At 46.0% G+C, this 26,616-nt stretch overlaps 1 protein-coding gene across 2 annotated transcripts; it reads right to left on the reverse strand.

Annotated features, from left to right (window-relative positions):
* Window positions 1–4,710: 4,710 nt before the first annotated feature.
* On the reverse strand, window positions 4,711–25,732 carry Eif4b (eukaryotic translation initiation factor 4B). 2 transcript variants are annotated; one of them, XM_032884798.1, is made up of 15 exons: window positions 25,613–25,732; window positions 19,209–19,346; window positions 16,873–17,081; window positions 16,490–16,606; window positions 15,465–15,519; window positions 14,881–15,015; window positions 13,222–13,359; window positions 12,952–13,125; window positions 11,892–12,120; window positions 10,455–10,552; window positions 8,976–9,189; window positions 8,465–8,520; window positions 7,211–7,316; window positions 6,948–7,020; window positions 4,711–6,626 (listed from the first exon to the last, which is right to left on the reverse strand). In XM_032884798.1, exons 1-15 carry the CDS (start codon window positions 25,623–25,625, stop codon window positions 6,546–6,548), a joined length of 1,836 nt encoding a protein of 611 aa, XP_032740689.1. In that variant the 5' UTR covers window positions 25,626–25,732; the 3' UTR covers window positions 4,711–6,545. The 2 variants fall into 2 exon arrangements, with proteins under 2 accessions (XP_032740689.1, XP_032740680.1); XM_032884789.1 differs by having other exon boundaries at window positions 12,952–13,137.
* Window positions 25,733–26,616: the final 884 nt, after the last annotated feature.

Below are 26,616 nucleotides of genomic sequence, written 5' to 3' on the forward strand. Positions count from 1 at the left end.
AAAGAAAACCTGTTAGACTGAAAAGTCCGATGCCTCTCCCTGCATGCTCCAATTCTCTAGGAAGCCTGTTACCAGCGTACCCTGGCTAGAATGTAGCATGAGTGGCAAGGGGTGGGGCCCTGTCCTGTAACTGGAGAGGGCCCCTGGCTCTGCAGTCCCCACCTGAGTTCTGGCTGTGTCCCAGGACATTCCAGGCTGATGGCCAGGTGGGCGACTGGCTGTCCTGATTCAGCACCCAGCCCTGCTGGGGGAGATGGGTCACTGCAGTGCCTTCCCCGATCCATTTTTTCCCTTCTGCTCCTATACAGAACACAGGCCTACTTCTGCAGCCTCTGGTAGGACTGTCAGTCTCTTCCTCTGGAACAGGTCCCCAAACATCCTCTACCCTCATTGAACTTACACTGCCCACCCAGATCTAGAAAATAAGTGTCCACTTGGCTCCGCGTGTCCCTGCCGCAGGGAGTGTGGAGTATTTCTGAAAGGAGCTGAGAGCAAATTATGCCTGAGGGACGTAGGGCGGCATTACCAGATCCCATGGATCCTCACCTCCCACCTCCTGCCTGGAATATTCCAGAGCTTTTTTTGCTTCTCCCCAGCAGGGCCCCCTCTCACTCTGAAGCCTTGGGTTTGTTTGGAGAAACCCCTCCACCCACCCACACACCCCTCCTTCCTGGAAATAGCTGTGGTTGGATGAGAAGCTGGGAGCTGGGCCACAGAGGAGTGAGGCCCAGGAAAGGAGGGAGGGAAAGGGAGGTAGGATTCAAGGGTGTGTCCAGAGGGACCTAGGGGGTATCTAGGCAGGGCAGAAGTAGAAAAGGGCTAATAGGGTTTCATCTGTGTCTGCATTCTGCCTTAGCGTCCCCAGATAGAGAAAATGAGAGGAAAAGGCTTGCATGCCAGGCCAGGGCCACAACATTGCTGCCAGCTGCCTCGGGCATCTTGTGTTCAAGTGCGCTTGTGGCTCCAGCTAGAGAGGTACGCAGAGTGGCCTGAGCCAACAGTAGTGCACAGTGGGACGCAGGAAGGCGTGGCGGCCTTAGCTAGGACCACAGCCGTGCCCCGCCCCCTGGTCACCTTTAGTTATCTTCAACTGCCCCCTAGCTCACCGTGACTGGGAGAGGAGAGCGCGGGCCGCGGGCCCAGCCTCGGGCTCCCGCCGCGCCCGATGCTCCCGGACCCCCATTGGCTCCGCGCCCCCTGGCGCCCGCCCCTGGCTCGGACCGCGCGGTGTGACGCAGAGGGCCGATGCTCGCCCGCGCTCCCGCCCGGCGTGGCGCGGCCACTCACCTGTTGGGGGCGCCCGGAGGGCTGGGGGCGGGCGGACTGGGGCAGCAGCAGGGCGCCCCGGGCCAGCCCATCCCGGCCAGCCGCGCCGCGACACGCGGAGGCGGCGGCGGCGGGATGGGCGCTCAGCTGGCTCCCTCCCGCCGCGCCCTGCGCCCGCTGCCTCCTCCCGCCCTCCGGCTCCCTCCTTCTTTCCGGGCTCCAATCGCCACCTTCCACCCGTTCCCCGCCCGCGCCGCCTCCTTTTTCCCTCTTCTCCTCCCACTGTCCTTCCCCGTGCGCGGCTCGGCGCGCCGAGGCAGGCTCCGGCTGAGACTCCCAGACTGAGCAACAGCCGGAGCCCGGGAGGGATCGCACGGGGAAAGACAGCTCCGGGAATCCTCAGATCGAGAGGGCCCGAGGAGAGGCCAGAGGGACAGGGCAGGGAGAAACGCGTGAGCTGCATAGATTCCTAAAGGAAGGTGGACACAGAGGCCTCTTTACTGACCCTAGTCCAAACTAGGCCTGGCTGGTTGGGGGCATCGGACTTAGACACTACAGTTACTGGTGTCCCAGGACTTAAGAGAACGCTTCCTGGAGCTTTCTGTCACTTCTCCCAAAGGACTCAGAGCTGAGGACCCACAGCAGGTTCAAGATTCCTGATCCTCAACTGCTTTAGTCATCGCCCCGGTGTTCTGAAGTCTTCTCAGTGGAAGTTCTTTTGATGGTGTAACTTCATTCCATTCTTTTAAAATCTGATATTAGATAGGAACGTCTGGAATTAAACTATGGACCATGGTGTTAGTTTGAAGGAGCGAAGGTGAGAGTAGGGACGTGGTCCTAGAATCTTAGAACCTGTTTTCATTCCCCGTTCCCAGAATTCCTTAGCAGATCCTAAACTGTTCTGCTGTTACCCGCCCCACTGGAATTTCCATGATGGAAATTGATGGAGCCGGGTATCTCGATGTGAAGTGGGAAGTGCCAAGAGTTCAGTGCCAGGGTAGGTGCTCAAAGCAGCACTGTCTGCTCAAGCCCTCTGGGCCTGCCTGCCCCATCTCTCAGCAGAGTTCTCTCTACTTATCCTTCCTCCTGTTCTGGCAAAGGCTGGGCTTGGGCGGTCTGGCTGTGATTACTGAAGAATGGAGCACCTGATTCCAATCTGGAAGCCAGGAAGCGGCTGGGAAGCATGGCTGGTGGATCTCACTGTCCAGTGGGCACTTTTACAGCAGCCAGCGTCCCAAGGGACTACGGAGGAGCTGGAGCGGCACTAGGGATCGAAGGCTGCCCGGGCAGTGAAGTGAGAGTTGGATGAAGGGCCTGAGAGAGGCAAGGATTGGAGGCTCATGGGAAAGGGCAAGGCTGAAGGTCATGCTGTGTATTTTGGCAAGATTAGATTATGTAATTAGCATGGAATATGAAAATGTTTGCTTGATGCCTGCAGCTAGCTCTTTTTTATTTTATTTATTTATTTATTTATTTATTTATTTATTTATTTATTTATTTATTTATTTATTTATTTTTTGCAGCTAGCTCTTTTAACACCCAGCCCTTCACAGCCTATCCCCGGCTTTGGCTGGATGTAGCTTTTAATTTCTAAAGTCACCACTGAGGTGAACCAGATTGATTGGATTCCCGAAGGTGGGCGGGACTATAACTTCACATCAGGTTGGTATCCTAACCTGCCTGAGCAGTCATTACATTAGGAAGAACTTGAAAGGTTCCTAGGAATTGGAGGGGGAGAGAAGAGTCACCTAGATGTACAGCTGGATCCTCAGCTCAGGTTTGATCACTACTTACTCTAGGGTTACCGATCGAGGGGAGGGAAACCTAAAGCAGGATGCTTGGTGCCGATAGCATTCTGATTGCCAGCTCAGCATCAGGGAAAGAAAGGGGAGGGGGAGAAAACCAGGCACTATGGGTAAAGGTGGACACCCACTGACATCCCTTCACAAGGATGTTCTTACCTTGACAATGCAGAAAGAAGTCCATCTCGGTACTGATGGAAGAACTCCCTCCTCCACAGCCTGAGATCTCATGCCCATGACTGATGGATGCACTGGATTTTTTGAGGTGGATCTTGAGAGTGTGGGGCTGTCTTGGCTGGAAGAGCACTGGGCTCTAGGAACTAGGAGCAGCAGTGTGGGGTAAGGGGTAGCACCAACTTCAGAGGCAGACCTCCTGGCAGAGGACAGAGCAAGCATTGTCCAACCAGGAGGTTGCTGCAGCTGGGCGGGAACAGAATTCTCTTCCAAACTTTGTTTTGTGGGGGCGAGAAGGCATGTCCCCTTCCCTTGTAGCCCTGGGGGGTTAATGGTTGCTGAGAAACGGAGCTTATTTGTCAATTGTTGTTTCCCAGAAGCAGATGTGGAGCTCGGTCTCTTCCTTAGAGTATATGCTTGGAGCTAGTGAGGCACTTAACACTTCACTGCCTTGGATTCCAGAGTGGTGCCTGGTTCTGTGGAGAAACTGCAGCAGTGCACCCAGCCCAGAATCAAGTCTGTCATGTCCTTTTTGCATTCTGCCAGCTGAGGTGGGCAGGTAGGTAGGCAGTGAGGACTGACTAGTCTTTACAGATATGAGGCGCCATACATGGTTATGTACATGTGGTCATGATACATGGCCTTGCTTCTTTAGAGGGCACTCCTGGAACAGACTCGACCATCTTTCTCTTCTTTGTGTCTGTTTCCCCTTTGCCAGATGCTGGCTGCTCGCAGCTGGAAGGCCAGGGACTGACTGGCTTCTGAGGTAAAGCCTGGGAAGCCTTTTGCACTGAAAAGCTCCCACAGCACAGCCGCACATGGATCCCAACCCGGCTCTGCCAGTTTTGGCTTTGGTCAGGCAATGGAGAGTCAATCCAGGACAGCCAGGGATACAGAGACACATTTTCTCAACAAAAAGCAAAAAAAACCCCAATCAAATCAAACCAAACCAAACCAAACCAAACCCTAGAGAAGCAGCTGCCTTGATGGCCAGTAGCCAGTGTTGCATCACATCATCCCTATCTTGGACACAAGTCCCTCAGATGTGTTCCAGTTCCTTGTGATGCTAGAGGTTGCCTAGCCTAACCCATTTTCGTTTTCAGTGATGACCAGCTTTGGGTAACTACCTTAAATCTGAAGTATCTCATGAAGTGGTTTCTGTATCAGTGCCCCATAGCAACTTGGTCTCATGGACCACAAGGAGGCACAGCCTGCAGTGTTGACACTAGGCAGAAACCTGGGGGTTGGAGCAAGTTAACTAGGACAGCAAGCTGTGGGCTTCATGTACAGAGGTCCATTTCCATCCGCTGTTGATGAGCCTGCCCCCCTGCCGTACAACAGCTCCTGCCCTGCTGTGCACAACTGAAGGAGTGGAGATGGGGAGAGGAGAGGGGAGGCGAGGCATTCGGAAGGGAGGGGAGAACAATAAAAGCACAGGAAGTACCTGAAAAAACTGCAACATTAACCATCAACTTTAAAGACTGGATTTATTTGGAGAAAAACAAAAAACCCTCAACCCAAAGGATGGGATTTTACATCTCAAGACATCTCCCAAGTAATGTCTACAGATTACAAATCATTTTCATAGAAGATATTTTTGTACAAATTTTACATGTATTCAGGAGCGGGACATAAGTCAACCCCTGTTCTTATTTTAACAGAGGAGGAAAGTAGGAGAGTGGGACAAAACAGCTGTCTTTTGGATGCAACTATCTGGAAGGGAAATAGACATGAAGAGGGCAAACTACCTTCTCACTGTCTACAACAATGGTTTAAAAACCCATTCAACCTGGGTATCTCTGCAAAAGCCCTCCTAGCTACTAGCCAATCAAATCCACCGAAGAAATTTGCTGTGCCTACTGCTGCAGCACGTGACGTCAATGCTCCTGCACAGCAGGCCTAGGAACTTGTGCTAAGACCAAGGTCTCATCTGTCTGCAGGTACCTGACTACCCACAACAGGGAAGCTTGCCATCCTCGGAGCTGAGCTACAAAGATGCACATCAAGACAGGCTACAGCGCTGCACGAGGAACTCGGACCCTGGCCAACCTTTGCATCCTCCTTTACTCTGGAGGGGAGTAAAGACGCCAGCCCTCCTAGGCAGAAAAGCAGTGACAACTCAAGCACCGGTGTGGGGTTCAGTGAAGGAAACTTATAGACAGAAACCTTTAAACACTCCAAGGCTGAAGGCTCCAACTCACCCCGTCTACACCCCATTCCCCACCCAAGCCCATCAGTCGGGGATGACAGCAGCAGATAGGGCAGGAATCAAAAGATAAAGAAAGCACAGAGCTGGTCTGGCTGAAAAAGCAGTGAGTCCTCAGGCCCTGCTCTTGTGGCCAAGACACAATGTCTGTGGAGGTGTGTGACTCAGAGACAGCTCTGGGAGTCTAAGTGTCATGGAGAACATGAGATGGCCAGAGTGACAAGGTTTTCAAAGAATGTGGATATGCTCAAACCTCTAGAAAGGACAGTTTAGAAGGGGCAAAACCAGGACACACAAGACTAGAACTTCCCACTACCTGTAAGTGCTTCCTCATCCAGAAATGACCACTCTATTCATGTAGTTACTGGAGGTCACACCATTTCCCTTACTACCTGGTATAAAATATAATCGATCACCTCCCCAAAGCTTTTCAAACCACGATTGAGTTTCCCATTCATTTTGGTCCCCAAGCGGTGCTACTGTTAGTGGCCTGTAGACTCACTCCCAACTACCCCCTTGGGGGGTAAAAAAAAAAAAAAAAAAAAAACAAAAAAAAAAAACAAAACAATTCTCCCTAGGCTGGCCCCACTGAAGTCAGAACTAAAATAGAGGGGTTGGCAGCCTCCTGGAGACTAAAACAGCTTGAGAGACTAGAGCTACCTATCTAAGGATGGGAAGTTTGTTCAGGTAATGTGTGGGGGTTCACAGGTGCCACCTTAAGATAAGAATTAGAAGGTAGAAATCTCACTTCTCCCTGCGTTCTCTACTGCCTAACTGTGTGTCTGCCTCTCTGTCACTGCATTTCTGCTGAATGGAGCCCCAGGCACTATTCACACAGGTAACTGCTTGGTATCATCAGACACAACTTCCCTGTTCAGAAGTGGTAGCCGCATCTCTGGCTACGATGGTGATTCTCCAGTTACTCCAATACTTTAAAAGGCTGCAGCAGCATGCAAAAGAATTTCATTTCATTAAAAAAAAAGTTTAGAAAGGTCTTCAGGAGATGGTGAGTTTATTTTGTCTTGTCTGGATAGAGGTTTGATTTGCTCTTGAATGTTCCAGGGTGGAGACAAGGAGAAAGCACAGGGTGTGGAGGTCTACTCAGTGCAGTCGTCTCCCTCATCCTCATCCTCACCGTCCACAGACAGAGCAGCGTACTTGCTTGCAGAACTGAACTTCTGTGACAGAGGAGAGAGGACAAGGTCATGGACAGAGTCCAAGATTCTCCTACCCAAACCCTAAAAACACAACATCGATGTCATGGCACATCCATTCTTCTGGAAGAGCATGTTCTGGTACAGCGGTCAGGTAGGGTCAGGGGCACGAGTGAACTCAGCCACACATCTCCTCCTTATGGGAGCCGAGAAAGGTGGTTTCAACAACAAATGCCGACCTTAGCTTTTTCTCACTGATCTGAACAGTACCGATGCCTCACTTCCACTGAAGAAAAAGGAGTCAGACACAGAACTGAGAAGCAGAGGCATGTGCATGGTACTTACAGAGGCTGGGTTCTCCTCAGATTTCTTTGGCTCAGGTGCAGATCTGGAGTCTTGATCTTTTTTGCCGTCCTTCCTGCAGAGACACAAGCATCCTATTCAACACTGTGGCCAGGACAGTGCATCACTTTAGCTCTGCAAATCTAACCGGGACTCTAGTTTGTTCAGAAGTAGACCTGGAGTGCTTGAGAAAGCCCAGAACCACTTCATAAAGATCCCCGCATCTAATACCAGATTCATAAATGGTGAGGAAAAAATATACACACCTATCCAACTCCTTCCAGTGGTCTCTGCTCCCTCCATCCCCAGGACCACGGCTGGAGTGTCCAGTCTGGCCTTTGGTGGCGCTCACCCCATCCACTTTAGTTTCATCTGTTCAAGGAGAAACACAACACCAAACTCAAGGCTTATACAGAAATCCATCTCCCTGTCCTTCTTACATGAAGAACTCATTAAGGGGAATTACCCCCACTCCAAACCAGCCTAAGGCCTTTCTTTCCATTAAAAGTCCTACTGTAGTGACCTTGGTTTACTAATGGCAACGTTTTGAACCTGGACAGATACGTTTATTCCTGTCCAATTTCCCCACAAAGGCAGGCTTTACCATGAAGAGGCAGCTTCAAGTACTCTTTGAAGAAGTCATTCCTGCCCTCTACTGGCAGAAAAAGCTAGCTCACAGAACATTAGTATAGCCACTCCAGCAGGCCACTCCCTCACAAAAGCCATGGAAAGTAGAAGCTGGCTGGGAAGGGGTAGAGAGGCTAACGGGGCTACATCGATGAATATGACTGAAATACATCATGTACATGCATCCAAGTGCTTGACCAAAAGAGCTGAAAAAACGCTGCAGCTTTCATTAAAGAATGTCTCTTGCTAGGTTAGGTAGTGATGGCATACATCTTTAATACTAGCACCCAGGAGGCAGAGGCCAGCCTGGTCAGAGTTCCAGGACAGCCAGGGCTACCCAGAGAAACCCTGCCTAGAAAAACAACAAAAAAGAAAGATTCTTTGGCAAGGTGTTTAATCTTGGAGTTTTTCTTTACAGTTATTTTAACCCCTTGTACCGGCTGGTTTTGTGTGTCAACTGATACAAGTTGGGGTTCTCACAGAGAGGGGAGCCTCCTTTGAGGAAATGCCTCCATAAGACCCAGCTGTAAGGCATTTTCTCAATTATTGATGAAGGGGGAGGACCCAGCCCATTGTGGGTGGTGATGTGGGTGGTCTTGGGTTCTATTAAAGAGAGAAAGCTGAGCAAGCCTGGGGAAGCAAGCCAGTAAGTAACATCCCTCCATGGCCTCTGCATCAGCTTCCAGACCGGCTTGAGTTCCAGTCCTAACTTCCTTTGGTGATGAACAACAATGTGGAAGTGTAAGCTGAATAAACCCTTTCCTCCCCAACTTGCTTCTTGGTCATGAGCATGAGGCTTGTGCAAAATAGAAACCCTAAGGCACCACTGGATGTGTTTGCACTCAAAGATTTAACTGGATTAAAAATCTACTTCTTTCCTGGCATGGGCTCACCTTTCCTTGATGGTCCTTCCTCAGAGGGCTGAGCTGGAGCAACTTTCCCTCCACCACTGGAATAAAGCAAGTCATCAGCCATCAGTTTTTACAGAAAACACAACACAAGCTTACACTATTTTCCTAATGTAGTAGGTATCCCACACTAAAGATATTAGAATACTGGAAGGACAACGAAACAGTCACTTCTGTACTAAGTTTCAAATGCTTTGGAATTCTAGCATGGTTAGCTGGAGTCTGGGAAAAACTGAAGAGACTCACTGAAGTGAGCAGGGTTACACTGTATGTCCCAGGGCAAAGCATGTCTATGTATTTCTGGGGTAAATACTCCCACCATAGTTGATCCTAACCCATCAAAGTGATGTCAACTGGCTAACAAAAATCAGGAAAACATATGTTTTGAGACAACAGTGTATGAATTATATAGGAGGCAACCTCATCTGCCACATCACACAGGCTACACTCCCTCGGGGCACCTCCAGCTAAGCAGCTGCTGTCACAGGCCACTCACCTTGTAGGGGACGGCTGCTCTGTGTCTGAGCTCTGAGATCGAGCAGGAGGGTTAGAGCTTCGCTTCACCCACGCATTCTCCTTTGGTGGAGGGGCTGGCATTACCTTTAGAGGCTGGTCAGGTTTAGGAGGCTTAGAGGTTGGAGAGTGACAGTCGTCTTCTTTATTGAGGGTTTCATTTTCTAGAGACTTCTCACTCTCTCTCCTTCGTGTATCTGTGGGGGAAGAGGGACTTGCTGTACAGAGCCCACCTACAGTGTAGCAGCAGGGGACAGGGGGCATCACCATGTTCTTTTCCATCAGCAGACACTAACTGGTTCCTGATAGCTACAGTTACACATAAGCCAATGGTTTCCAGGCCCCTGGAGAAAAATGCTTCATGGATACAGAAAAGGGAAAAAAAGCTATTGAAAGAACAGCAATCTTGTCTTTAAAGGAATGGGCATTTTTTTTTTTTGAGTTATAACTTGTCTGTCTGTCTGTGTGTTAGGACGGCCATAACTGGGGATAACATGCTCTTGTGAATGGGATTCAGGACCAAAGTCCAGGAGCCACTGCTTAGCTCCAGCTCAGCTCAGCAGACAAAGGCCTTTACATGGGAACTAAAGCCAGACACATCTGTATTTGAATAAAACTCTACCGTGCCAGGTACCTCCGACATTTGAAGTACAAGCTCTAGCAAAGTGGCTACACAAACAGACACCACACTTTCACCAGGCAGAAGGAGCACGGCATTATGTTACAGGGCTACTACAAAGAAAGGTGAAAGGTTTCCAGAAAACTCGTACAACGCTGGGTCAAGTGACAAATCTCCTTGGCTTTGGGATGTTTTAAAACATCGAGTACAAGCAAACTTGGAGGGAGGAGAACCTCTATCTACAGCAACCCACAGTGAGTGAGAGGAGGAAGGGGTGCTGTGGTCAGTGTCCAGGACTGCGACAGTACACACAAGGAAATGAAATCTACCCTCAAGAACACCACTTTAAAGTTGCCTAAACAGCATCAAACAATGCCACTACAAGGTCAAAAACCAGTGCAGAGTAAGGCGGCTCAAAAAATAACTACACTGATGAGACAGACAATGGGCTGGCGAGCTAGCACGGCAGGCATGGCTGCTGGTTACTAAAACCTGCTGGGGTCGATTGCGAGAACTCTCCCTGGAGGAAACAGACTGCTCCAAGTTTTCCTCTGGCCCTGTATCATGACGTAAGACCCCACTCCTCCACAAAATAAATGTTAAAAAACATAAAGACAAGACATCTAATGGTCAACATTCTCTTCAGTGACAATTATCAGACCAGTGAAGTCCATTCTCGAGGAAAGAACCCATCAGCCTCAACAACTCAGGAGCTTTTGACCAGTCTGGTCCACGTAAGTTTCAGGACACCAAAGGCTACATGGGAAAGAGACAATTTAACCCTGCAAAGTGTTTGCATATCTGGGAAACAGGGACACCGATATCTACCCCAGTCCGACTTACTTCTGCCAGATGTGGCTGAGGTCCCAGTCTGCGATGACTCACTTCCTGTCCTCGACCGTTCTCTTTCCTGAGTTTCTTCACTTCGCCAACTTGGGTGTCTGCACACAAGAGATAGAAAAAGAAAGGACACTTAAAGCCACAATGAATCTGATAGAACTGTTTATAGAAATTAACATCTATTAATACACGGTCTTGGTGAGTACAGGCCAGAGGACAATCTTGGAACCGTTCCTTAGAAGCTATCTACCTTGTTTTTATTTTATGTGTGTGTTGCCTGCATGTATGTCTGTGTACCATGCATGTGCTTGGTGCCTATAGAGGCCAGATATCACTATGAGATCTTCTGGAACTAGAGTTACAGGTGGTTGGAGGAGGGGGGAATCAAAACCCGGGACTTTTTAAGAGCAGGCACTGTTCTTAAGCAATGAAGCCATCCCTCCAGCCCTGACAAGCCTTAGACTGCACTAGAGTTTACTGAGCAGGCCAGTGACTAGCAGGCGACCACTAGGGTTTATGCTTGTCTCTGCTGAGCCCCCTTTCCCACATAGGTCCTCATGCTCTGCCACACAGACCCCCATGATTAGACAGCCCTGAGACTGCATCACATGGCCTTATCTTCTTAAACTATTTCAAGGCAACAGCAGGGTAAATACGTTGTTCTAAATACCTCAGGGTCCCACGTTAGCTTCTACTCTGAATACAACTGTAAAGTCGTTCATATAGAAAGTTGAGCTTTTCTTAACTCCCCCCCCCATATATATTTTGTGCTGGTATGGCGGCACACACTTTTAATCCAACAATCCTAGGAGGCAAAAGCAGGTAGATCTCTGAGTTCAAGAGGCCATTCAGGTTCTAGGACAGCCAGAACCAGAGACCCTGTCAAAAGAAAATAAAAAGGCTTTTCTACCAATTTTTATATTAATACAACATACATACAGGAAAAAAATGCGAAATAATTCCTAACTATATTCAACAAGAAAAAAGCATTCTGTACTTTACGTAATAAGAGGAAAACAAATTAATGCAGTTGGCTGAGGGGTCATACTGGCATCTGCAACACCTGGTAGCAGCTTGACTGGGCTCATAGTGACTTCTAGCATGACTTGGTAAGGACACTTCCTGCCAAGGCTGAAGATGCTCAAAATTGTCCTCTGACCTCTTAGGCACACCCACACAAGTAGAATAAAGAATTGGGTCAACCTATGTTTACAATAGGCACAATTTATTTACTTCTGTCCCAAAGTGCATCCAATTTCTATATGTCAGGTGTAGCACAAGTCTTTTTGAAAACTTGAGGGTACAGAAGTCACTCTTACATTCTGCAGACTGGTCCACTCCACCCAATAAAAATTATCTTCATGACAACCAGTAACTACTTCCATTTCCCAAGTGCCCAACTTGGCAGTAGGGAAAAGCCCCTGGCTGAAGACACCTTACCTCTCCCGGGGCCGGCGGTCTAGTTTTGGCTCATCCAGCTGACGCTGCAGCTTCTCCTGCTCCTTCTGTAGCCGCTCCTCTACTTCTCTTTCTCTAGCAGCTGTGTCAACAGGCTTCGCCCCTCCAAAGATAGAAGCCGCTCGGCTGGACTGGGAGGTGCTAGCAGAGGAATCATCTTCTTTAGGAGTACTCCGAGGCTTTAGATTCAGTTTGGGTCTTTGGGGGGGACCTAAGTTAAATGAAACTCTAAGTAACAGTTTCCAAATCATCAGAAGGTGACTGCTGAAAGCCAGACTCTAGACTCTTAGGAATCGTGTTCAAGGATCTGGTCTGAAAACGAACATCTCCAACAGGCTAAAAAAACCTTGTAGCAATATGACATGGAAGGTTGTAGGTGTGTATATTATAGACACGAGTGAATATGCCCATCAGCGCTGGAGATCTGAACCAGTCTCACTGCCTATATGGCAGGCATGATAAGACTAAGCCGTCTGTCTCCCCAGCCAAGGGAGGCCCACTTAGCTCTTACAGTCTTGTATGAAATTCTAAGTAGTCCAATTTCTTTCTCTTTCCTAAGTATCAGAGTACTTTCAAAACAGACCTAAAATTTAATCAAGCTGTGTCACCTAACAAGACCATTTTTCATCTTGATCAAAGGTAGAAAAAACTTTCAGATAGATGGGGTTGCCACCCTTACCCTAGGTGGTGGTTGTTTATTCTTAACACCTGTTAGAGCTGAGTGTGACAGTGCTTTGTTTTTGCAATTTGTGGCATAATTTTCAGAGTTAACCACTGAAAATTAATTTCACCATTAATAAAATTAGTAATAATTCCTGGCTGGGACTTTGACTTTCTCATTGATAGAGCAACAGAAGAATGTTTCCCCTTTCCTATTGTTTGTTAAATTGTAACTGAAGATGGATATGGAAAGGCATTCAAGATGAAGAGATCAGTTTTCTTTTCATGCGCCATCCACATCCAGCACCTACTGTGCTCTGCTGCCTCCTTTACCCAAGAAAACATCTTTCTAGTTTTTTGCTCCACGAAGAAAGATGAGTACCTCTGTCATCACGCCTGTAATCGTCCCGAGAGTAATCGTCCCTGGAGCTCCATGACCGATCGTCCCGTCTGTCATAGCGATCTTCATAGCGGTCCCCACCTCCTCTGTAGTCGTCATCCCTCCGGTACCCACTTCCAAATGCTCTTCTACCACTGCCTATCCTAGAGTCATAGCCTATCAACAGATCTCAAATTGTGGTCACACAGATAGGGGAAAAAGCAAAGTAGAAAATTTCGAGAAGTGCTTTTCACTGAGTATCATTGTGACTACCTCGGTCATAGTCTCTGCTGCCTCGGTCATCATAGCGATCCCGGCCCCCATAGCGGTCCATGTCTCTGCGTGGGCCGTCCCGATATCCGTCCCTATACCCATCCCGATACCGGTCTGACTCGTAACGATCTCGATACTCTAGAAAGAAAAGAAAATAGGTAACAAGTGCAGCAGCTCACTAAATCAACTTGAGTTCCATTCATGATGATCCAGTCTTAACTACAATCCCAAAGCAGAACCACTTGTACCAACTTATAAATCCTGATGGTATTAGAAATGGAGCTCCCGTGGCAGAATGCTCACCCAGCATACATGCGGCTCTAGGTTTAGTTCACAGGATCACACCACACTACCACTTGGGATGGAGTTGAAAGTCATTTTTTTCTGTCAAAAAACCAACCCCACAACCCCCATAACAGGTATAGGATATCTCCCTGATTCACTTTTGCTGGTTTTACATGCTTTTTCATGGGTGGGCGAGGTGATAAAAGCCTATATATTCTGTAACAAATTCTAGAATACGATGTTTAAAAACATTAAAGCACAAAACAGCATACAGTTGGGACTTTCTATGCTTGATACCAATCAACTAAAGATTGCTTCAAAGTCTGGCATGAGGGCCAGAGACCGCTCAGCAGATCAGGCTCCTTCCTGCCTCTAAGCCTGACCACCTGAGTTCCATTTCCAGGAGCCACATGAAAGAAAGAAAACACTCTCAGAAGCTGTCCTCTGACCTCCATGGTTAATCCCTTTATCCATAAGGATTTTTTAACCCTCAGACTTGAGTGACGAAAGAGGCTGTATTTCATCTTCACTCTCGTAACACACTGTCCAGTCTTTTCCACTGTTGCCAATGTTCAGTGAAAAGGTTCTTTGTATCCTGTCTTCAGCATAAAGTAGTCATGGTATTTTTTTTCTTAAAATTTATTTATTTAATCTTTTCTAAGTGCTGTGTCTGAGTGTACACCTATGTGCCAGAAGAGGGCATTGGATCCCATTACAGATGGTTGTGAGCCACCATGTGGCTGCGAGGAATTGAACTCAGGGCCGCTGGAAGAGCAGTCAGTGCTCTTAACCACTGAGCCACCTCTGTAGCCCCAGTCATTGTATTTTTAAGCAAATTAATTTTAAGTTCTCTGCAAGCCTCCCTTAGAAACTAACCACAGCGACAGTCACACAGCAGTTCCTGGCTGCTCTCCACACAGGATCCTGCTGATGAAATGTTAAGTAAGCACTTAGCCTTTCCTTCAGGTTTCGTGTGTCTGTGCGTGTGTGTAGGTCTGTGCTGAGATCTGCTAGCCTCATCTCACCACACCTGTTTTTTTAAACACGGCAACTAGGAATCCAACGTAGCTCCCCCCCCACTTGTTTGATAAGGACATTAACATTTAATTTACCTCTTTTGCTCCAGTTAGTCCTAACCCTAACCCTTATTAACAACTGTGTCCAAAGAGAATGCCTGTACTTTCTGTTAAGATTTTTAAAATTAGGAACGTATCAAATTCCTTTTCTGCATTTGTCATCAATTTATATTATCAAAACAACTCCCCCAGAAATCCAGAGAAACCAAAGAGGATTTATAAGTTGTTCCCCAACTTCTAACTGCCAATGTTCCATTGTCAAATAGATCTAAGAAACAATGAAAAAACCTGAACTTACTATCTCCGAAGCTGTCATCACCTCGTCTAGGTGGGTAGTCATCAAAGCTGTCTGTGGCAGGACGGGCCCTCCAGTCTGTGTCTGTCTTGTCAGAATCCCGATTTCTATCTCGACCAAAAGAACGGTCATCCCTGTCTGGAGACAGAAACTAAACAAGTTAGCTCACCCGAGACACCATTTCTCACATGGTTCTTCACATCCCACTTTCCCACCCAGGGCTTCCATTTTCTATTGCACTGGAATCCCAAAGCAGCCCAGGTCTTGCAGTTGCTCTCTCCAGGTAACTGATCCATTCTTTTCCTGAAATGTATTTTAACTAATGTTTATTTGTATCATATTAAAGCTCAAGCTGCTAGACAGCAGATCTAGTTAGAGTCAAGGTCCAAGGAGAGTCAGTGGTTTGAATTTGAAGGAGACAGGATGAATCTCTGGACCGTACTTATTAGGTATCAGTAGGAGTTCCTTCGTCTGAGGTATTATGCCTCAAGCTCCCTCGGAACAAAACTGGCTGAGAACTGATTACAGGACTCACTACCTCCCTAAGACCACTACACCAAACTGGGCAGTTCTACCAGCATCCTTACCTTTATCCTGTGCTTGATCAGCAACATCCACCCGAATTCTCCTGTTACCTAGAGACTAAGAGCAGAGGACCCTATTAACTGACTCATTAGCTTAAAAAGTTATAAGAACGCAAGGAAAATTTTGAAATAAATTTAGAATTTAATATGAAGTTAATTCTTCTATTTTTCCAAAGCTCACTTCATACACTGGAGCTAACTGTCAGCTTAAATGAAAGCAATTATTAAGCAGTTAACACGCTTATAATTATAGCCCTCAGGAAGCAGACAAGAGTCATTCCAAGTTCCAGGCTAGCCTAGAATATATAGGAAGACCCAGCTTCCAAAGAAAAGACAATTAAAATACCAAAGCAATTATTTATTCAAACAAACAGGCCAACAACACAGCAGCAGAACACTGACAATTGCTGCCTCCAGGCCCTTTCACGCAGTATTACTCTGTAGAGCTCAGTTCCTGACTTCCCCTCCCCAAATTACCTTTAAAGTACTGACCAACCACTGATCTGAGAGCACAGGTGTGAACCAGGCCGTCTGGCTCTACCCATGAATGTTAACCTTATCGGATACGGATTATGACATTCAATCATTTCTAAGAGCTGTTCACAATCATACCAAGTGGTAGATTAGACTGTGGAATTCTGGAGTTTTAATACCCCAGCCCTGAAAAGATACACTTGAATAGAACATAGTTCACTTTTCTCTCTGCATTTATAAAGGCAGTTCATTTTTAAAAAGTAAAACCTAGAGCTGACATAGAAATCTGGTATGTGTTGGGTTTCTTCCCTAGAATTCCACTGAAATCACTGTACCTCAAATGATATCAGAAGTGACTTGGTTTTGGTTGCTAAAGATCGCCCGTCCTTCACCCTCAGTTTATGTCTGTCTGAGGAAGGCGTCAGATCAGTTACTGATGGTTGTGAGCTGCCATGTGGGGCTGGGAATTAAACCCAGGTCCTCTGAAAACAGCAACGCTCTAAAAGCTGAGCCCTCTCTCCAGCCCTCCTCTCTCCAACTCTTAATTTCTCTACCTCTTCATTGAGACTCAGAGCACTGAGCAGAGAATCCAGATCCTCAAATTCCGCATAGCCAAAACCTTTCAACCTGTCTGGATTGCTGGGTTCACGTGGTAAGCGTACAGCGCTGATCTGAGAGAATAAAGAAACAAAAAATAACAGGGTCAAACCCAAACAAAAGTCATCAGTATACATGTAACTGCTCTGAAGAACATAGGAAGAACCTGGAGGTTGAGGGATGGAAGACAAATTGCTCTATAGTAATCTAACCCTTAAAACAAGATTCGGGTAGTCTTTGCATCTTGTATTCTGCTGTCTTCCTGTGGCCCATCCCACAATTGGTTTATTTAGCTATTATCCTCACTATCCCACACACAGTCTGACACAAAGACACTTACATTTAATCCTCTAAAGAAATCCTTAATAGAGTCTTCTGTCACATCATAGGGCAGATTCCCTAGGAAAGCAGTGTAGGGTGGTGACTTGGGAAGACGGCTCCGATCAATATTGGGTTCCCGAGCAGCCCGTGGAGCAGTGGGAAGGATGGAACGGTCAATAGGAGGTGCCCTGTACACATCGTCATCGTTACTATGCCAAGTTGTTGACACTAGGACAGAAGAGCAGACAAAGGAAATCAAGAAGCTGCATGGCAGAGACAGTAGGTCAATGAGAGTAAATCCAGCTGGGTTACAGGTCACGACCATCCCCAAACAACCCCAAATCCAGCAGGTATAGTGGTAGAGGCTGGCTCAGTCTGAGACCAGCCCAATATTCAGTGAATTCCAGGCCAGTCAGTACTATATAAAGAGATTCTGTATCAAAAAACACATGCTGGGAGGTGGTGGCACATGCCTTTAAATCTGAGTTCAAAGTCAGTCTGGTTTACAGAGTGAGTTCCAGTACAGCCAGAGGTACACAGAGTATTGTCTTAAAAAACCATCCCCCACAAATCTACATACATATTAGAGCCAGAGATTCATGTCAACACCAAACAAACCAAAACAAGGCCATGTCACTGAAGCAAAAGACAAAAGAAAATACTTCCAAGGTGTTATAATCAAGAGCAAACATGGAGGGGGCGGGAGGGGGCAGTGTACACACTAGAGAAATGGTTCGGCAGTTAAGAGCACTCAGGTCTCAGGTTTAATTCCCAAGCAGCCATATGGTGGCTCAGAACCACCTGAGCTCCAGGGGACTCAACAGGCACAGTATTATTACACATAACGTAAAAACAAATGAAGAAAAGGTGAACAAAGAGAGAAAACAGAAAGTAAGGAACACTGAGGTCTGTTCTCATGGACTCAAAGGCTGTCCTTTGAGGGCTTTGACTGCCTCTCTCATTTTACTCATTAAGGACGGCCACGAACCAAATCCTTCAAAGCTTTATTGCACGCTGTTATCTGGACAAGCCTGCGACACAGCTCTATGACAGAAAATGCAACTCAGCCACAGACAATGACTGACAGTAAAGCATTAGACCAGGATCCTCTCTACCCCACATGCCAAGCTCCCCATAGCTCTCACACTCCCACCACTGCGCTGTCCGGCCTTGTGATCTCTGTCCCCTCCTCTCTTTTTGAAGACAGAGCATCTCTAGACAGGGCTTGAGGCCTTCCTGTCTCTAACTCCCAATCCCAGGAATTACAGCTATGCACCACCTCACCTTCTTCCAAGTTTGTCTTCCCCCAAAATCCAAATAAACAAAACCAACTATTCTAGTCCCCGAATTCAGTTTCAACATTTAGAGAATATATAAGCTATATAAAATTTCCTATTTTTATTATAAACTAGGCCACACATAAAGTAGTCAGTTTGTAATAAGGTTTTTATGGGGGGTGGGGTAGGGTGGGAGAAAGTGGTTAGACTGATGAAGAAGCCCTAATAATAATTATAGAAAAAAAACCTTCTGAGCCAGGTTTGGTATGCATGCCTGTAATTCTAGCACCAAGGAGGTAGATGTAAACACATCTCTGAAAGCTTGAGAGAAGCCTTGTCTAAAATATACGAATCTAGGTCAGATAGGGCTATAGGAGACCTTTTCTGAAACACACACATAAGTCAATAACAAGAAAAACAGAAACACATACACCCCAGCCGAAACCAAGGCCAGGCATGGTGGTGTAAACCTTAATCCCAGCTCTCCAGGACAGGAGATTTCGATGGGTACCAGGTCAGTCAAGGCTTCACAGTGGGGGGCGGGGGAAGCCTCACAGTGAGATCATACTCCCAAACACCCAATCAACAAAACAAAACAAAACAAAACATAAGACTTTTAGGTTTTCCGTATGAGTGATATCATAATGCAATCGACTAAGCCGTGCATACTCAGCTGCTGGCATCAAGCTGAGGTGAAAACAGGCTGAGGCAAAGAAACAGGAATTAACTAATTATGTGGGAATACAGAACAGTCATGATGTGTCTCTTGGCTAGTCTTGCACATTCAGAGTAGCAAGTAGCAGATGGGAGCTGGGACCAAAGGACCCCATCGCCACATCTAGCTAGTCAGTCTCAACAGATAGGGAGGACTAGCATGCGATTATTCTGAAAGTTCATTTTGGTTAGAGTCAACCAGAGATTAAACACAGTACCACAAAACATACAAAAAATTTCAGGCTGCACAAAATAAGATTCTTTCCAACCACAAATGACAGAAACCATGGAATACTATTTTATCTAGAAAACAGTGAACTTTTAATATTAAGCACAATAGTTCCAAGGACAGCAAGGGAATTACCATCTCCTTCCAGATCGTCTGTTTCATCAGCCCAGCTGACTGGTTTGGGGACATAGGTGCTTCCTCCACCAGTTCCCCCATCCTCAGCTAGAAAGTCTGTTAGGGAGATGGTCTTCCCCTTCTTATTCTTCTTTTTTGCTGAAAGAGAGAAAGATTACTCAACGATAAGTAAGTACTTCAGACTCATCCTGAACCATTAAAGACATTTAAAGAGATCAACAAAGATCTACCAGATGACTGGACTGTGGAATTCACATCATAAAAGAATTGTTATGCAGATACAAATATGGAGAAAACACAAAGTCAAGAAGTCAGGCATAACATCTGAAGCAGGAGGGCCATGTGTGGGATAATTAGCTCAGCTGCTAGCATAGGTAGCATGAAGTCCTGGGTTTAATTCTTACCACTATATAAACTGGGTGCAGCAGGATACACTTGAAATGCTGGACTAAGTAGGTAGAGGAAGGAAGATCAGAAGTTAAAGGCCACCCTCAACTCCAGGGTGAGTTTGAGGCTAGCCAGGGATACATGAGATCCTGTCCCACAAAACTACAGTAATGTTAAATGCTATGTATACATATTCAGGCATAGAAAGGGAAAGGTATCCATTAACACCCCTTGGACAACATGGCTACGATGGAGACATCCTTCATTTATTACTAATAAATAGACAGTAAGGCAAAGGCTCTATAACAAACTATACTCTCCAGTTCCATTTGAAACTTTTAGCCAGGTAGTGGTGGCACACGCCTATAATCCCAGCACTTGAGGAAGAGGCAGGAGGAGGCCAGCTTGGTGTAGAGAAAGCTTGAAAAAACAAAGAAAGGTAATTTAGAAATGACTTACAACATGAATAAAGGTTGCTATGTAAACCAAACTAGCATTAAGTTCAGAGATTCAAGTGTTTCTGTTTTACCATTCCTGTAATAAGTGCTTTCTAAAAAGTAAAACTAACAAGACTGGAGCAGTGGCTCAGCCATTAAGAAGAGCCATTTGTTGCTCTCCCAGAAGACCCAAATTCAGTTCCCAGCACCCTTAACTCCAGGGTGATCTGGCCCCTTCTGAATTCAAACATGCAGGCAATACACTTATATAGATAAAACTAATCTAAATGTTAGCATGCTAGCACATTCATGGCTCCTTAAATACAAAGATAGAACACAACTCCCGCTAACAGTCCCTAATGGCACTTGGTGTATTGTCTACTTGTTAAATAACCACAAGGAAGACTCCTAAAATCTATCCAGAGAGAAAGAAGGAAAACCTCAGGTATTTTCCTAGCGCATAAAGGGCTCTTCCTATACAACACCAAATAGGGGCTAACTTCTATGTCAAGTGATCACAGCCATGGTAAAATGCCTGCTGCCCTCAGTGGCATGTGAAAGCACACATATAACTGGAACTCTGTACCTTCAGAGCCAGCAGTCAACAGTGAACTCAAGGGACCAAGAGTTCTAGAACTGACAGAGTCACCACCAGACCATTAAGGGGGAATTTCCCCTAACTAAACCAAGAACATCCTACACGACTGGGTTGGAATTGCCTGTTACTCTCCCAAAAGTTAAGAGCTTTGCTTTACCACAAAGGCTTCATAGTTGTCACTATGTGGTCTTGGCTGGCTGCATACTTAGAGATCTGCCTGTCTCTGCCTCCTCAGGTGCTAGGAATAAGGTGTGGTTCACCCAGCAGCTTCATGGTTTTTAATAGTCAGGAATCCTTTCAATTCTCACCTAGTTTCCAACTCAGGAGAATATTCTAACTTGATACTCTAATGCTTAATAGAAAGTTACTTTCTCAAATTCACAAACTGTTGGAAGATGAAGGTGCCCTGTTTTGCTATGAACGCTACAAACAGCATTATGTACACAACAGCCTCAAGTGTTAGAGGTGGAAATGATCAGCTCAAATGAACACGCTGCAAAAGCACAAAGACAGCTATTAATCCGTCTTTTCTTTTTAAGTGACTTACTGCTAATGTGACTCTAAAACTGACAGTGTATCAGCCAGATCACATGATCCTTAGTCCCTTCTGTTTCTCTGAATCGGTTGTTGGCTGTGCCATATCTTAAATTCTAAGGTTAGAGTACAGTTAACTTACTGTTTGAAAATAGTTCACCAGAGGCTGGGTCCTAAAGCACTCGCTCTGCTCCAATTGACACGTAGACATGTTTAAGTTTTGTGCCCCCTGTTCATGCATCTTTAGTGGACCGCAAACTGCCCAGGTAGTCAAGAATGACCTTGAATTGATTCTCTTGCCTCCACCTTCTTCCTCAGTACTGGGATCACAGGCATGCACCAACAAACCAGGGTACATGATGGGTGCTGGGGATTCAACCCAGGGACTTTGTGCACTCTAGGCCACTGAGTTAACCAACAATAAGATCACGTGATGCAATCAATACAAGGTAGACAATCTTTAAAAGACTACATGCATGAGCATTTTAATGATTGATGTTTGCATTATGTGAGTGGTACTACAGATAATTATGAGCCACCATGTGGGGGAAGGGAATTGAACCCAGATCCTCTGCAAGAGTACCAACCACTCTTAACCACTGTCATCTCTCTAGCCACATTATTTTAGTCTTTATCTTCCACCACTACAGCATAATCTAGAATTAATCTACCCCTTGAAATGATGTCTTAAATAAACCTTGTAGATTAGTTTCTCAACTCCTAACCTCTTAACTCAAGTTTAGAAAAACAAATCTCATTCTTCATTAACATTACTTGTTATTTCAAAATAAGCTAAGAGCATCGATAAAACACTTACAATAAACACTGCTACTTTCAGTCTATTTTGAGTAATTACTTCCCCCTTTAACATCCTCACTACCCCCCCTTCCTTCCCCCACCGAATCTAGTTGAGAAATCATCGATAGACATGTGGCAAGTCTTCAAGACTAAAATCTTAGATCTCTCACAGTAGCTCAGTCCTACACAAGCAGTAGGTTTGAGAGGCAGACTCTAAAGCGGGAGAGCAGTGTTTGTCCCACTCCTTTTTATTTCACTGAGCAGTTACCAAAGTCCTCCATGCCCTTTGATCTTCCAACATCTAGGGCCTTGCATGTTTACAAGATGTCAACCATGGGGGGCTGGAAAGATAGGTAAGTTGTTGAGACTGTGGACCGTGTCCATATTTAGACACATACACAATTAAAAATAAAGACTTTAATTTTGAGGCCAGGTGGGTTACATATACCTTTATTTCCAGCACTTAGGAGAAAGAGGCAGGATGATCTCTGTGTTCAAGGCCAGCCTGGTCTACAAAGAACCTGTCTCAAAAAATAAAACAACAAAAAGATTAATTCTCTTGTTTAGTTCTTCAAGAATATAGTCTTGGACACACATTGATTTAACCAGTTCAATTCTTTCATCTCCTTTCTGACATCTCCTTAAAACAAAGTTCTCTCTTAAATTATAATTCAAAGCTATTATTAAAGTAAACAATTTTCAATCTGAAACACTGTTTTCCTTCAATTGACAATACTCAGTATTTGACTTCTTGATCTAAGTATCCTTGTAGAGCAACAAATACTGTTAAAAGGTAATCTATATACATATAAACTAGTTCTTGAAACTGTTTCACTATGAAGATCAACACTGTAAAAGCAAGCAATTAATACATCTTCTCACTGTAAAACAAAAGAAACACTTCACAGCATTCCTGTCATATCAATTAAGTCCTAGACACAGCTTATACATACTAGCTACAATTTTAAAGCAACGTGTATCAAGCATATAATTCCTTACTTGCAGATAAACTGTACAAATGAAGAAAACTGAGGTAGCTCACTTTAAAACTCACATAGCCACAATAAAAACTAAAAGGCCTTTTTCTGAGGCAGGATCTCACTAGTCCAGGATAGCCTGGAACTATGTCAGTCCTCCAGCCTCAACCTCCTGAGTACTGGGATGACAGGTGAGCTAGCTTGTTCAGCTAAACCCTTACAGACTTAAGTCTTCTTTTAAAGACACAACTAAGAATTACCTACCCAGGTTCAAGTTTTCCAGAAATTTAAAGAATCCTCATTTGTCTGTCAGCTCTGAGACGTTAACAAACTAGAGTCACAAGTGGGTCACATGGAAACTGATATTGTCGCAAATATGTTTTCACTTTACCAAATACTGATTAAGTTGTATCTGGTATTTTTACAGAGAAAACCTGAGACCCTTTTCCAACTCTGGGAACAGAGGCCACTCAATAGAAGAATTGTCAATTCCAAACTCTTTAAAGGCCAAGTAAGGTAAACTTGTGCTGAGGTAACAAACCAACCAGCATTTCCTGAACTGAACTGAAGCTGAGGACAGGACAATCTATTGAAGAGAAAGTGAAGGGCACAACACTAGGGGGCACCACTAGGGAAACCTTGTAAACCAGTGGTCATAATCAACAGGATAAAACCAAACACAGCTTACCAGGATGTCTTTTTCTGTTTTAACTAATTTTTTTTTTGAAACTGCACATAGTTTGGTTAAAGGACAACTTGCAGGAACCTGCTCTTGCCTCCATCAATAGATTCTTTGAACTCAGGTTGACAGCATTGGCACCAAGTGCCCCAAACCCTGGCCGTCTCCCCAGTTCAGCTAGGTCCTCCACCACTAAGAATCTCACAAGAGGGAAATTCATCTAGACTTTTCACTTAGTTAAGACACTAAACTGTAGGCTAAGGAATTTTTTTTCACTGATTAAAACACATTCTTGTGATTTGGAAATGATACCTTTTGTCTACAATCCCAACTTAGTACTTACCATCGTACTGAGCCTAGAGGCCTGGAGTTCCCAGGATTGTAACCCCGATCTACTACCTGCAAACAATGTGACCTTCAACAAATCTTTGAGCAATTTTTCCTCAGCTGGAGAAACCACCAATTCTTTACATGATCTCACAGGCTTGTTCAATTAAGTGCTATACTAACAAAAGCTGTTATACCCAGGATTGGGGATTTAGCTTAGAGTGCTTGCCCAGCATGTCCCAAAGCTCTGGTTCAATGTGCAACAATGCAGAGGGAGGAAATAAAGTTCTTATGGTCAAATGCACCTTAATTCAGCGAGAAAGTTTCACAAAGACATAACCTTAACTCCTTGTAATATTAGAAAAGATAGACTTCTGGTTAAGATATTGAATGTTGCCAGGCGTGGTGTTAAAAACGCCTTTAATCACAACAATCTGGAGGCAGAGCTTGGTCTACATGGTTAGTTCCACGACAGTCAGAGCTAAATAATAGAGACCGTGTCTCATAGAGACAGCAATCCAAAAGGTACTTTTTTACAGGTCATGCTATAAAACAAAACAAACAAACAAAAAACCCCCAGTATTTCCTAAACTAAAACTAGGTGTTTAAAAGTCCACTGGCTTTCACAGAGGTCCACTGCAAATGCAAAACAAAACCAAGAAAAACAAACACAAAACAACCACAGAACTCCTTGCTACTATTTCTGATAGGACCTTCTGGAAGTTTCCCAGTTATCTGGGAAAATGGCAAAAGCTGAATTCTGACACTAAAACTAACTCCCCAAAATGGAAGCTCTATATAATGCAATGCCCAGATCTCATTCCCCACCTCTGCCTGGCATATAGTCTGCACTCAGCAAAAACTGCTGGTTGAATCAGAAGTGCAAAGAAAAAGGTACAGGAGATTCTAGGTGTCCATCCCTGCAGCTCCTCCCTAACACGTGGGCGCACACTGGGTTCCCTACCCCCAACTATAGTAGGGCCAAACCTAATATGCATTCGCTTGGAGTACAGCGGCCAAGCCACGCTCCAAAACCAACTACAGCTTAAAGTACAAGGTCATAAATGAGCGAAACCCAGGTCCATCCAGGCTTCCCATCTGGAGTCCAGCAGCGCATGCTTCAGAGGCGCGCCTTCTCCACCTCGCCTCGTCTCGTCTCCCGTGCCGCGCACGCGCACCGCTGCTTTCCTCTGCCCCTCCACGGCCTCGCGTTCGCGTTCCAACTGCCCCCCCACCCCTGCCCCCACTAGGGTCCGCAACGGCCTCGCGCCTTGGAGACCCGGTCTAATGTGTTCCGGTCCGCGCGCCAACCGCCTCCTTCCTTCATCCGCGCCTAGGCGCGGGCGCAGTGCTTCACGTCTATGAGAGCCTCGCGCCTCCCGCACATCTTTCTGTGCTACCTTCTCCAATTGAAGGCAGAGTCCACCATTACTGCCTACTCCAACCTCGCGCAACGGGGTGAAAAGGGTGTGAGGGGGAGGGGAAGGCTTCCCCTCCCCCTAAACATCCCGAGGTGGTAACCTAAAGCGGCCATGCCGCCAGCCTGCCGCAGCCCCCAGGTCCGAAAGGAGCCGGTGCCTCCTGCCCCCCACTTCCAGCAAGGAGCGGACCAAGCCCGGAGGCTGTTTCCGAGCCTGGTCTTTGGCCACGCTCGGCCGCTCACTCACCTGAGGCCGCCATGTTGGGAGAGGGAGAGAGAACGCAAAGGACCCGGATGAGGCAATCACGTGATTATAGCGGGCGCGACGGGCTTGGAGACGCGAAACCAGGAGGGGGCGGGGAGCTGAGGACGGAGGCAGGAGGCGGGGCGCCGCCGCGCTAGGTTCGTAAAGCAGCGCGAGGAGGTGGCGCGGCGTCCGACGGGAAGACCTGCGCGACATGTGGCCGAAGGGGTGGAGTCTGAGCTGTCGCGAAACCCTTTGCTTTACGTTGGGCCCGGCGCGGCCGTCAAGTCCGATCTGTGCCCGGGGCGGGGTCTCCTGGCGCACAGACTTCTGGGTGCTGGGTAGGCGCGAAGGGCGGGGCCGCACTTGCTGATTCTATGGAACCGAGTGGGCTTGGATTCTAGAATGGGTGTGCCACAATTGATTTTTTTCAAAGGGAAGATTCTGAGTTTCTTTTTAAATCAACTTTTTGTAAAGGCAAAGCAAATCCAACGTTCTCTAGAATGGGTTCAAATTAAGAAGGTAACATTTGAACAGTTACAGTCATGGGCTTTTGCCTCATTTAACCCTCCCAATTGACTGACAAGGTCCAGCACGTAGTGCTAGACACATTTCTTCCAGCGAGTGCCTCATTTTTATTATATTTCACAAAGTGAAACTACTGAGCACCAACCATGTGCCAGGCGCTGTTTAACAGACATTTGTGGAATAAATAAAGGGAATAAAACTTCCTTGAATAAAATATTACAAATGATAAACAATACAGGTAAATAGGATAATAGAGTAAAAGGTAGTTGGGTACAACTCCAGATGCCTGCTCCTCTACAAAAACAGGGAACATTCTTAGCCACTGAGCCATAATTCCAGCTCCTAAAATTTTTTAATCACCCTAAAACATTGTCATAAAAAACAAACAGGTATTTTTGATAGTTCTCCTAGATCAGAAATTTATTATTAAAATAAATTTGCATGGGGGTTGTAAGGGCTCAAAGGTTAAGAGCACTGAC

The sequence above is a fragment of the Rattus rattus genome, chromosome 1 (assembly GCF_011064425.1).
Source record: "Rattus rattus isolate New Zealand chromosome 1, Rrattus_CSIRO_v1, whole genome shotgun sequence".
In the NCBI taxonomy this organism is placed as follows: Eukaryota; Metazoa; Chordata; class Mammalia; order Rodentia; family Muridae; genus Rattus; species Rattus rattus.

Excerpts from the sequence above, each read along its gene's own strand:
- Eif4b (XM_032884789.1), bottom strand. Across the intron at positions 15,520-16,489 it reads CTCTGAGTCTCAATGAAGAG|TCTCTAGGTAACAGGAGAAT; the intron begins GTAGAGAAATTA and ends CTCTGCTCTTAG. Across the intron at positions 12,121-12,951 it reads TTACAGGCGTGATGACAGAG|GTCCCCCCCAAAGACCCAAA; the intron begins GTACTCATCTTT and ends CATTTAACTTAG.